General features: G+C 40.7%; 1 protein-coding gene across 3 annotated transcripts in view; it reads left to right on the forward strand.

The window, feature by feature from the left end:
- strn (striatin, calmodulin binding protein) overlaps nucleotides 1–13,332 on the forward strand; it is a 63,580-nt gene that overhangs the window by 40,540 nt on the left and 9,708 nt on the right. For 2 of the 3 annotated variants that reach the window (XM_042390559.1, XM_042390577.1), the window contains exons 5-11: nucleotides 3,942–4,112; nucleotides 4,212–4,347; nucleotides 5,274–5,433; nucleotides 8,182–8,295; nucleotides 10,710–10,853; nucleotides 10,944–11,080; nucleotides 13,026–13,201. In XM_042390559.1, coding sequence (XP_042246493.1) covers nucleotides 3,942–4,112; nucleotides 4,212–4,347; nucleotides 5,274–5,433; nucleotides 8,182–8,295; nucleotides 10,710–10,853; nucleotides 10,944–11,080; nucleotides 13,026–13,201 — 1,038 coding nt within the window. The remainder of the gene's footprint in view (nucleotides 1–3,941; nucleotides 4,113–4,211; nucleotides 4,348–5,273; nucleotides 5,434–8,181; nucleotides 8,296–10,709; nucleotides 10,854–10,943; nucleotides 11,081–13,025; nucleotides 13,202–13,332) is intronic. The other variant, XM_042390567.1, reaches the window with a different exon arrangement.

Here is a 13,332-nt window from a genome sequence, read left to right on the forward strand (position 1 = left end):
TTTGCATTACTCCGCAACAACGTCTGAGGTGCGTTGTGGTGTAATTGCCAGTTACCAATATAACGTTAAACCTTACATACGCCCACATATCAGAACAAATCCTTGTCTTAATAAGGAGGACATACAGAAGAAGATTTCCTGTCTGATGATGATGGACGTCTGTTATCGGTATTTTGCTGAGTATGTTTCTGAAAGACGGAGATCCCCCCGTAGAAACAGTCAGCATTTCCTCTACTGTGTACGATGCTGCAGGCCTGTTCGTCTCTGCTTTAGTTAACGTTATCTGTTAGGAATCAAGCTTTGGCTGCTTGTTTGGGGTCCGGGAGTCTTTGGCTACTAGCTTTGTGTTAGCATGTTGCCTTTGCAGGTGCTGCTGTGTGATGTTGTGTTCACAGCACAGTTTATCGTCACATTCTTGTCCTTTCGCGTAAAAAAATTTGAAGTAGTGTGCATCCCTCCACCACCGCGCTGTAGACCGCTCTGCCATCTCTGTCTTTTCTCCAACACACGTGTGTTCATAACTCAAGTCAAAGTGAGAGGTCAGGCGATTGTTCTGCAAGCGAGCATGAAAGGCACCTTTGATTATTTTTTAATGCAGATAATTGAAGAACTCGTGTTGCGCAAGTAACAACAGAATGTTTTGATCAGTAACTCCACTGTTATTACTGAATGTAGGAACAGTAACACGTTACATTACTGCGTTACAGACGAATGTAGTGTGATTACAGTAACGCGTTACATTACTGCGTTACAGACGAATGTAGTGTGATTACAGTAACGCGTTACACCCAACACTGTACATAACAAATACAAAGATGAGCAGATCTTGTCTTTTTGTTAGAAAAATGTTTACATTTGTGTGTTTGTGAGACTTTCTGTGTTTTCTGTCTCATGTTGTCCATTACTGCTTTTAGAGCTGCAGCGATTAGTCGATTAATCGATTACTTGCCCTCTTATTAAATTAATCGCCAACTATGTTGATAATCGATTTTTTAAAGTAAAAAAAGTCAAAATTCTCTGATTTCAGCCTCTTAAATGTGAATATTTTCTGGTTTCTATGACAGTAAACTGAATGTCTTTGTGGACAAAACAAGACATTCAAGGACATTTTATGGACCAAACAACTAATCAATTAATCAAGAAAATAACTGACAGATTAATCGATAATGAAAATAACGGTTAGTTGCGACTCTAGTAACTGTGTGTGTGAGGACATTTGTGTGTCTGCTCATATATTATTTATTTTCTGAATGTGTGTGTGTGTGTTTGACAGCGAGTGTGTCTGTGTGCTGACAGTGAATGGAGGATTGTGTGGAGCCGTCGAGGCCTCCTGCGATCGGAGAGGCTGGTACAGAGGGAGGGAGGCCGACCTTCCTCCCTCTGTCTCTCTCTCTCTCTCTCTCTCTCTCTCTCTATGAACAAACACACTAGATGCTTTCACATTAAACTTCGGTCCACTGAGGATAAAACCACTTGATAAAACGCTGCTCGCCAGTCTGAGCGCTTCTCTGCTTCTCCGGTTCCCCCCGAAGCGAGGAGGTAAAGTACAGATAAACTTCTTCTGATACGAGGTAGGTTAAAGGGAAATTCTGCACATTTAAAAAGAACTTTATCTCTCTATGTTACGATGGAGCATTTGTGAGTTTGCATCATGTTGAACCAAAGCTCAAAATCAGCCAGAAAAGACTTAAAATCAGCAGCTAAATAACGGAGCTTTGACTTTTTTTGCAGCCACAAAAATGTTAATCTGATTTGTTTTGAGTTAATTAAGTGCTGAGTTCAAACCTCATTTGTGTGCTAGAAATCATACAAGTCAACAAAAATCAAGAAAACTCAACAAATCTGCAGCTGATCTATCGTCCGCTGAGCAGAAGCGGATTCTTTCCTCCAGTTTTAGCTTCATGTTCATGTTCACAAACATGGGTGGCGTTGCTCTTTAAGGAAGCTGCTTCGTGGATGTAATTGTGTTGTTGTGGAGCTCGGCGGTACAGCAAGGCACCGCTGCAACAACAGAATGAAGATATCAGGCCTCCGAGTGTTTGTGGGTTTATTGACTGAATGTTTGGATTGTGTTGAGTGTTCAGGTGAAGTTTTAAAGTATCTTATTATCTCTCGTTAAGTTCTTTGTCACTTCCTGTGTGGAGATTTATTGAGACTGTAGATTATTGTGTAGATTATTGATTTATTAAAGTTGTTTTTTGTAGCCAACTTTATTGCTTTTTCCTGTATAGTTTGATAAAGATATAAGACAAATAACACAGAAGGGACTGAACGGACTCAGAGAACAAAGACTCTGCATTTACTGTATGAAGTTGCATCTGACAGTTATTTTCTCCATTAATTGATTACTTGTTTGGTCCATAAAATGTCAGAAAACGGTGAAAAATATCGATCTGTGTTTCCAAAATTCCAAGATGCAACTTAAACTGTGTTGTTTTAGTCACAGAGGATTAAAGAAACCAGAAAATATTCACATTTGAGAAGCTAGAATCACTCAAAACAATTAATTGATTATCAAAGTAGTTGGTGATTAATTTAATAGTTGGCAACTGATTGATAAATCGACTAATTGCGGCTCTAATTTTAGGCTAGCTTGACATTTTTATAGATATTTTAAACAAAATAAAAGTTTTTATAATTTTTACATTCTTCGGGTTTTGACGTCCTTTGTTAATACATTAAGAAAAGCAGAATCTCTGCTTAATTTAATATGTTCTATGTTTATTTTTGGAGAGCTGCTGCTGCTGCAGTACAAATACTACATGAATATAAAATAAATGAGCAGCAAATTTTCCTAAACACCCACGATGGTAAAAACATATTATTCAAATATCAGCATCATTTCAGTCATTGTGCCAAAGTGACATTTATGTGACTTTGTAACTTTACCAGTAAATTTGCATTTATGAATATGAAATTCAGGTAATAAAATGTTTAAAGAATGAAATATACAGCTGAGAACTCACATTTTTGTTATCTTTCAGGATGCCACTGATAGTATATTTTCAAAATAAAACAAAGTGTTTGATTAAAGTACAAAAGTTAACGTATTAGTCCGAATAGAAGACGGTGTTTTATTCTGAAAATTGCATTTTAAAAAGTGGGGTCATCTTATTTTGTGGACGAGACAAAATTAACGCGTTCACAACATCAGAGATCATTTTCTGAAAGGAGAGAGCATCACTGTGACACCCGCCCCCACAGAGAGCGATGCATTATGGGTTGCTTGACTGGCGAGTTTCTTCCAGTCTGCTTATAGTGAGTCTGTTAGAGTCAGTCAGCACTCAAAGTGTTTGATTAGCTCAGTTTAACCTGCAGGAGTTTCTGAAGGCTTGTACGACGTGAAAACAACAACTTTACTGCAGAAACAATCATCTGAATCATCTGTCAAACAGCCAAGAAACGCTGTAAGAGATGAGAAAACAGACAAAACTACTCTAATTGAAGGATTTCACTTTTATAAGAAATCTCTTCTAATAATAGACTAGTAACAGTGATCAGGTTTTCAGTCTCTGGAGAGTAGTTCTGTGTAAGGCTTGAATTTGTACTGAGAAACTTACAATGTAGTACAAAGTCCAGAGGTTGTGATATGTAGCACAACAAGCTAGCAAAGCTGTAAACAGAACCACATTCCTGCACATGCTCAGTTGTGTCTGCCTTACACTGAACTGCTCTCTGGAGACTGAAAATCGCTGTTATTAGTCTTTGGAGCTGTTTCTAAACAAACTAACGTGACCAAACTCTCCATGATGAAGGAACGTGACACCCAGTGCAGTGATGTGACTCACCGACGTGTTTTTAATGGTTTCTGGACAACAACGGAGGAGTAAGATAGAGAGAGAAGATGGTGGTCAAACCTCGGTTGTTGCTTCTCTTCCAGAGGCTCTCATTGCCTCCTGCGCCTCCTCTGACCCGTCTCCCGTCTCCTGCTCCCCTCTCAGGTACCTGCAGGAGGTGGGATACACCGACACCATCCTGGATGTGAAGTCTCAGAGGGTGAGGGCACTGCTGGGTCTGACCGGAGACTCAGGAGAGAAACCTTCAGAGAAGAAAACCGAACCGATGGTCAACGGCACCGAACCCTCCTCTCTGAAGGACAGCGGCATGGTCAGGTACGAGATGAGACAGTAATCATATAACAGAATTAAAGTTTATTTAGATGATTCTACAGAACTCTTAGGTAATATAAGCTGCTCGTCTCTCTCCTCCAGTAAACCGGACATGTCGGACTCGGCCACCGTGTTGGAGGCCTTTAAGTTCATAGAAAGCGCCGCAGCAGAATTCAGCGACGAGGACGAGGAGGAGGACAGCGAAGGACGGGATAAAACCATCCTGGATCTGGCTGCAGTAAGACATGAACACACACACACTCTGGTTTATTTACAGCTGCACACTTGCATTTGTTTGACTATGTGGGGGAAGAAGAACTCTACAACAACTAAAACTAAACTAAATAACTTTATAACAACACTATAATACTATTACATTACTATTATTTTGCTCTTTATATGATTATATGTTATATAACACATAACAGAGTATTTTATTCTCTTCTATTTCTATTATATTATATACTTAATTGTATTGTATTTTTACCACAGTCTGTGTACCTGCACCTTTTATATATATATATAACATTATATTCTTTATTATATTATTATTATGTACATTATTTTTCACACCTTTATACTTATATTATATATATACTTCACACACAAAGTTGCACTACTGGACTTCTTTTGCACAAATATTTGCACAATTCACTTATATATTCTAAAGTATTGTAATATGTATGTCGTGTATAACTTTTATAATGTCGCCTCTGATTTATTTTATTTCTAATTTCAATTGATTTCATTCATGTGCTGCTGTAACATCTGGTTTTCCACTCACGGATCAATGAAAGCTTATTTCAGATTTTTAGATTTTTAAAAAATCAGAAAGGTCGTCAAGATAATTTCTGTGTTTTCCTCTTGGACAGAAGTCTTGATAAAATGCTTCTGAACCTCAGTAGGTCAAACTAGAAACAGTCTTTGTGTTTTGGCCAAAGGTTAAAAGCCGTCCAGGTGTTAAAGTCCTGGTTGGTCATATTTATATTTACAGTTATGTCTGCTACAGTATGTGAGCTCACACTCTTAAATCTGAAAGTTGCTGCTACAGGGAGACGGTGAATCTGTAAAAACTCTGTTAGACGACCAAACACAACCTGAATTTTCTGTCTGAGCCGCAAGTTTAAATCGCTTTTTTTTTTATTTTATAACTCTCCCTCACAGATGGTGAGGAAGAAGCAGTCGTCTACTCCGTCTTCCACGACCTCTGACCTCAGCGACGACCCCGACACAGAGGAGGCCCTGAAGGGTTTCGATTTCTTGGCCAGTCCGGACGAACTGGACGGATCACCTGACAGGAGCGGAGAGGACAGCGGAGAGTGGGGTGAGTGGACCAAACCGAACATGGAACAAATCCCGCTCGTAGGTTCACGTGTTTAACTTTTAGATTTAAGGTGAGGAAACAACATCCAGCTGAAGGAACAAGAAGAAAAGCAGGTTTCTGAAATCTCATTGGTGGCAAAGTCCTGCCAGTCATCTGTAGAAAAGAAATAGAAGAGAGAACTCAGTCTGTGAAGGTCAAATACAACAAAGCTAAATATTTTAAAAGAAATAAAACCGACGGATCTGAATGGCAGAACAAGGCCGATCCTGTGCTGTATATATGTAAAACTCTCTTCCCAGCTGGTGACCCGGCTGCCCCCACAGTTTACACAAAACCCCCTTTTTTTTCTACTGTTACCTAGCAACACATTCAGTGTCGTCGGGGCCAATGACAAAAAGCATCCCCACGCAGTTCGTGATTCAACACTTCACAGTCCAGATACTGTAGTTGTAAAGGAGTGCTGACTCAGTACAGCACGACACACACACACACACACACACACACACACACACCGAGGCCTTGAACTGAGTCTGTGCATTTGGCAAAAGAGGGAAGATTTAGCATTTTGATTTGTAGATTTCTCTTTTTTTTTTAAAAGCTGTATCATTTTATTTTACCTTCACAGACTCTGCTAATAAACCAGCCGAGTGCACACGTAACAAAGGACATTTAAAAACAGTCTGTTTGGCTGCGTGCCGTCTGTTACGAAACAGATTTGTCATTTCTGACTCTGAAGCCTTTTTTTTTCTTGAACCCACGCCACCTCCACAACCCGACGCATCAGTCGCCCCGGGCTACCAGGACGGATGATGAGATCCTTTCTTTCAGCACGCTGTTATCATGGCTGCAGTCGTTCCTGTAAACTCCCCCACAGTGATCTGCTCATGTGACCTTTGACCGACAAAAGACCAGGTTTATTTTTATCAACGTCATTTATGACTGCAGGAAAATCAAGAAACTACAATTTGGCAGATATGTGCTCTTACTTTTGATTCTTCACAAGGAGGAGCTGATTGGTCCTCTTCAGACCAGTTCTACACCAGATAACCCACTTGTAACACCCAGTTCCCTCAGGATCAGCGCTGGGCTGTGAAGCCAATTTGACATAGTGGCCAAACTGTAAATACAACGTCCGGGTTCATCACATGATGCACACCGGCCCAAACATGCACATCGCTTTGGATAAAAGCGTCTGCTAAATGAAATTGTAAATTGTAATTGTAAAAGTATTTCTTCCCCACACACACAATCATTGGAAAAGGAGCAGCTGAAAAAAAGTGAATGAAAGTGTCTGAGTGAAATGACTGAAGACTTTGATCCATTCAGTCCAATAACGTTTGGAAAGTCTAGAAGTGATTGAATCATTTTATCCCCCTTCAAGTGAGCGGAGAGCCAACAGGAAGTCTCTACTGAGCATGCTCCATGGGCCCAACGATCAGAAACATGAGTTTTTGGCTTCATGTGCCACCAGCAACTTTCACAGAAATGAGCAGCATATTTCAGTCTGGACTAAAGCGGTGAACCGACCAACAGACTGACAGCTGGCAGAGCTGCAGACATGAAGATTTAAAACTTTGCTGGCAACAAGCTTCAAAAACCCAGCTGCTGTTACTGTCTGTGCCTGTAGGAGGCGACATCAACATATCTTTACCATAGACTGTATAAAAATATGGACGTAGTTACCGTGACGTCACCCGTTGGTTTCTGAAGAGCGTCGCCATCTTAGCATTACGTGACGCTGCCTAACTCCCAGCCAATCAAAAATGGGCAAAGAGGCGGGCCGAATGGCTGAAACAAGCCACCTAGCGGCTGGCGGACCTGTCACTCAAAGCAGCCATGTCCTTCATTATGCAGAACTTTACGGCTTAATAAAATTTAAACGGGTGAGTTATAAAAAAATTCACCCCCGTACAGTTGTCATGAAAGAGGAAATTAGCTACAGAGACCAAAACCGTTGTTTGTACCAGGCTGTAAACATGTTTATTTCTGCTATAAAGTTGGGCATTTTAACATGGGGGTCTATGGGGATTGACTCGCTTTTGGAGCCTCAAGTGGTCGTTCAAGGAACTGCAGTTTTTGGCTTCGTTTTACAGCCCCAGAGGTTGCCGCTTGGTCTTTACCTGCAGGTCTGAACCTGCTGCAGCTTCACGGTTGGATGATGTTGGCTGAGCTGTTTTTAGGCACTAATCAGAGACATTTATGACTCCATGTGTCCTTGTAGTGGTTTTATTACTTTGACTGTAAGTCAAGTATTTGAGTTCTGGACCGTTTATGGTTTTGACACCTCTGCTGTTACCACAGAGACTTAAAAATATTTGTGTGTTCAGAACTTTCTCTCATGAGTCATGATCATCTTTGTGAAATGTTTTCTTCACAGTTAAAAAGTGTTTTGTGACTCGTCTCTCGTCTGCATTAACATTTCACTTTCAGAACCGCTGAGAACCATCAAGAATTGTTTCAGCTTCATGTGAACTCAGTTATTCTCCATTTATGTTTGTTGGATCTTTTGTGTTCATTTGTGTTTCACACATTCACTGTTTCATACCTGTTTGTTTGACAGTAGAGGAGAATTTGAGGGAAATTCTCTTAAAAAATCCTTAAAAACCTTCCTCCTCATCCCATGTGACTCTGTAGTTTTGTCAAAGTAAAGTTGTTGGATATGTAGTGCATCCAGACACTTATCACAGGTTTCTACCCCACCCTCCTCCTCCTCCTCCTCCTCCTCCTCCTCCTCCTACTGGCCTGTAGAAAAGGAAGAGCAGTCTCCTCTGGGTGAACTGGCCTGGGATGTGGACCAGGGACTGATAGCCCAGCTCAAGGAGCAGTACAGGAAGGAACGCAAGGGCAAGAAGGGGGTGAAGAGTAAGTCCAGCACCGGGCCTGTGGTTCATCCTGTTTCTCCCAACTCTCTTTCATTGTTCCTCTGACTCTTCTTTAGTTTATACCTGTTATTTTCTCACTCGGTTTAATTTCCTCTCAGTCAGTCCGGCGGAACGATCACATTGCAACTCAGGATACAACTGCACCTTTTACTATAATAATGACAGTAGTGTAGTTAAGTTTATGAGCAATTTTTGTTATATCACCAATATCAGTGTACTATTTACAGATAAAGCTGGCTATTTTCTATATTTTTCTTCTTGTCAACAAATCTCATGTTTGGATCCAAACCACCAATGAACTGATCTACTAGTACACACACGTATTGTGTGTGTATCAAAGCCTGATATATCTTATTCCTCTGTTGTCGTCCAGAAACTATTAAAAACACGTCAGTGAGCCACTTCGCTGCAGTGGGTGACATGTTCCTTCATCATGAAGTTTGGTCACGTTAGTTTGTTTAGAAACGGCTCTAAAGACTAATAACAGCATCATGTTTTCAGTCTCTGGAGAGTAGTTCTGTGTAAGGCAGATACAACTGAGCGTGTGCGGGAATGTGGTTCTGAATGTGGATACAGGAAGAGCGCCAGGCTTTGAAGCCAATTTGACATAGCGGCCAAACCGTGTAATTACAACGTCACGTGATGCACACTGGCCCAAAAAGACTTAAACCCATAGACTTACATTGTGAAAGAGACGTCTGTAAATCAGCGGATAAATTTTTCTGAGCGTCACATCCCCCATGAAATGACTCATCTCACTATCAGAATTAAATCTGTTCGGTCCGATCACATTTCAAAAGCCTACAAGCATGATTGAATTGTTTTATCCCCATTCAAGTTAGCTGGAGGGCTAAACTGGAAGTAGTCGACTCGGCCAGTGAAACTATGCGCATGCTCTACGGGCTGCACAACGCGGAAGATCCGGGTACTTTCACACCAGGAAGTCAATTTTTTTTTTGTTTGTTTGCTTCATGCGCCACTGAGCAACTTTCATAGGAATGAACGGGGCCCCGCCTCCAACGCTGTATCCAGTTCTCTTCATACAGCCACGGTTTACAGCTTTGCTAGCTTGTTGTGCTACATATCACAACCTCTGGACTTTGTACTACATTGTAAGTTTCTCAGTACAAATTCAAGCTTTACACAGAACTACTCTCCAGAGACTGAAAACCTGATCATTGTTATTAGTCTTTGGAGCCGTTTCTAAACAAACTAACGTGACCAAACTCTTCATAATGAAGGAACATGTGCAGCAGTGTGACTTACTGATGTGTTTTTAATAGTTTCTGGACAACAACGGAGGAATCAGATACATCAGGCTTTGATACACACACAATACTTGTTAGTAGATCAGTTCATTGTTGGTTTGGATCCAAACATGAGATTTGTTGAGAAGGAGAAAAATGTAGAAAATCACCAGACTGATCCTTTAAAATAATAACAATAATGGGAAATTATATGAGAATCAATCCTGGACGTTTCTCTAACTCCACTCCGTCTTGTCATCTCGTCCTTTCTGTATATCAGAGGTTTAGTGTTTTGAGTGTTTGCACCACAGCGGACATCGCTCCCATCTTCTTTGTCTTTTTTTTTCTATTGATGGTTACCATACTCCACTCCTCCTTTCTTTTATTCCTCCGACGTTTTTCTTTTTAATCTTCACCTCTTTTTTTAACTTCCTGTTGATTTCCTGAATCTCTGCACGTTTCCCCCAAACCTCCCAAAGGAACGCACCGACTTTAATCACTTTCCCCAAAAATCACATATATGTTGTCAATATTAAATACATCCTTCACTCTAATCCATTATTGAACCATTAATTTAAATTGAGGTTCAATGTGTTTATCACCATTAGAGGGATCTGCTTTACTCTGTTGTCATGCAGTTTTCTGATGCTGATGAATCCAGTTAATAACCAGTAACAACATCAGTTCATCCCTGTTTGTTTCTTCGTGTCTGTATGTTGATGAATTCTGCAGCTGCCTCTTCTACATTTCATTTGTTTCTGCAGATATTCTTCTTATTTCTGTCGCTTTTTATTCTTCTGGCTTTATTTTATCTTTCTTTCTATTGGATCCTCTGGAAGCTTTTAGAGCTGCTGCTGCTGCTGCTGCTGCTGCTGCTGCTGCTGCTGCATCCATCTAATGCTTTATTTCCATCCTTCATGCTGTTCGATTCAGATTTAATTGTATTTTTTTGTGACAGTATAAACTCTTTAATCTTCCTTTGCCTTCATTTTGCTGATTGTCTGTTTTCCATCTCTCTCCCAAACTCCTCTCTCCTGCCTCCGTGTTTCTGTTTCCTCCTCTGATTTTTTGTCTTCATCTCGCATCTTCTCCTTGTTGTTGCGTCACTTTCTTCCTCCTCTTCCTCTTCCTCGTCCTCCTCCTCCAGGACCAAACCGGTCTAAGCTCCAGGACATGCTGGCCAACCTGCGGGAGGTTGTGGAGCTTCCCTCCATGCAGCCCCCTGTGACGCCCCCCTCCCGGCCCAGTGTGCCCAGACTCAATGAGCATGAAGTGGGACGCCCAGAAGAAGGTAACCTGCTCCTGATTCGCTAGTTAATTTACTCATTTGAGGTCTGAACACTTACATTTTTTAACCCTGCTGACTGTTTTGTCTCCGTAGAGGCCATGACCTTCCTGCCGTCATCGGGGAAGTCGTTCATACTGGGCAGAGTGGACGAGGCGGTTTCCAACGAGCTCGGACTGGGAGAACTGGCCGGACTGACCGTCGCCAACGAGGCCGACAGCCTGGCTTTTGATGTGAGTTAAACCGACACGCAGGATGTCACTCTAGTGGGTGCTGAGAAGGAAAACAGCCCAGACGGTGTTCAGCGACGCCATGAAATATGATCCATGGAGACCAGTTAGAGAAAGTTTATCAGACTACAAACACTGCACAGCCTGCACACCTGTTATTGGGACACTCGCAAGATAAACAGTAGGAATGTGGCGTTCACATTACAAAATAAAATACAGCCAAAATCAAACATTATGCACCCCAGAAATGTCAACCGTAGAACAATTAATGAGCATGAATTGCGTAGAGAGGGGTTTAATTTCTAAAATTTCTAAATGCCTGGTAGATGGAAGTACAGAAACATCTGCAGGACGTCTGGAGGCATGGAGGAGGACCTACAGGAAGACATCCCAATAGAGAAGTGGGAAGAGACATTCACTAAAGCACAATCGAGAACCACTAACATCCGCCTGAAATTGCTACAATATAACTGGTTGATGTGAACATATATAACTCCAGATAAGCTAAACAGATATAACAGCACTTTACCTGATATTTGTATTAAATGGGAGAAGGAAAAAGGTACTTTTTTTCCATTGTACTTGGTAATGTACAGAAATACAAAAATTCTGGCAAGAAGTGAAACAATGTACTCAAAATACTTTACAGATTCAAGTACCCTTAATTCCGCAGCTGTTTATATTACGTTTACATCCGGATAATTTGAAACTTAAAAAGAATCAATGAATATTTGTAGACTTAAGTGTGTTAATGGCAAAAAGAGTAAATAGCTCTCTCAGGGAAAAACACCAGGAGACCAAGTATAAGCAGGTGGTTGTCTGAGCGTTCCATAACTTTACCTTTTCCATAAAACATCAACAACATCATATTCAGCAGATCTGGGACCTTTTCATTCACTATGTATCAAGAACAGACTTGTCAGGTGTGATGGAAGAACCTGGAGACATGTGAAACGTGACTCTTTGCAGTAAATAATACTGTAGAAATATATTTCTTTTTTTCTTCCTTTTTTACACAAGGTAACGGACTATAAAGCATGATCCTGACCCCCAACCAAGACCTGGAATAATGTGGGGGGTGGGGGGTTGACATGTTCGTTCAATGTATGTAATTGTATTACTTGATATTTCTTTGTTATGTTGTGAAAACAATAAAAAGAATGTTGGTAAAAAAAAAAAAGAAATACAAGCAATGTGCACTTACACAGATTTTTAATTGCTCCTTCAGTCCCGTGTTGGATGCCGAAACTCGAGGTTCAAAAGTTTTGACAGACGACCCGTTTTCAGTCAGACTGAACGCAGCCTTTCAGCAGATTTGAGACATAAAAACACTTCACTCTTTATTATCCTCTCAAAACTTGAAGTCAAATGAAACCTGACAAATTGAACTGAGAAGCTGCCATGACAGTCAGTTTTAGGTTTGTTTGTTTTTTTTTCGCTTTTTATTTTTCCAGTTTTTTCCATTTTAGTTTTTTCTTGTTGACTGTGCTTCTCTACATGTCTCCTCGGGGACAAATAAAGTGTTTTGAATTGAACTAAACTGATTTTCTGTTAGAAAATGTCAGGTGTAAAATTTCAGTTTCATTTTTGTTTTGTTTTTGTTGAAATTTCTCTTTGTGTAATCGCAGGACACATTTCTGGTTGTGATTTCTTTTTTCTTTTTTGGTTTAGTCTGGTGTGGTTTTTGTTATTTTTACTGGTAGTTTTTACTGTTAAGTGACGCATTCCTCCTCTTTGTCTCTACAGACAATAAATTAAGAAATCACAGTCATGTGAAAATCCAAATGTTGATGATTCTGCTCATCTGTCTTTGGTATAATTTGGTTCGCTGCCTCTGAGATCCACCAGTGTAGAGAACTGTGTAACGCTGCTTTAAAGGCAACAGTCGAGACTTGTGTGCAGTAAAGTAACTCATCAGAAAGCCTAATGAGAACCTTCCCTGCTTCAGATCACCAACAACAAAGACGCGCTGAGGAAGACGTGGAACCCGAAGTTCACCCTGAGGAGCCACTTCGACTCGGTCCGCGGCCTGGCGTTCCACCCGGTGGAGCCCGTCCTGGTCACCGCCTCCGAGGATCACACCCTCAAACTGTGGAACCTCCAGAAGACGGCGCCCGCCAAGAAGTGAGGCTTTCAAATATCACTGTATTCATTCATAAACCGTTAATCCTTTATTATAAACCTCAACTGCAGAGAGATACAGGCCTTTATTTAAAACAGCTTTATATTAAAGATGAACCTTTATTTCTAATATC

This window comes from Thunnus maccoyii, chromosome 2, assembly GCF_910596095.1.
Source record: "Thunnus maccoyii chromosome 2, fThuMac1.1, whole genome shotgun sequence".
Classification (NCBI taxonomy): Eukaryota; Metazoa; Chordata; class Actinopteri; order Scombriformes; family Scombridae; genus Thunnus; species Thunnus maccoyii.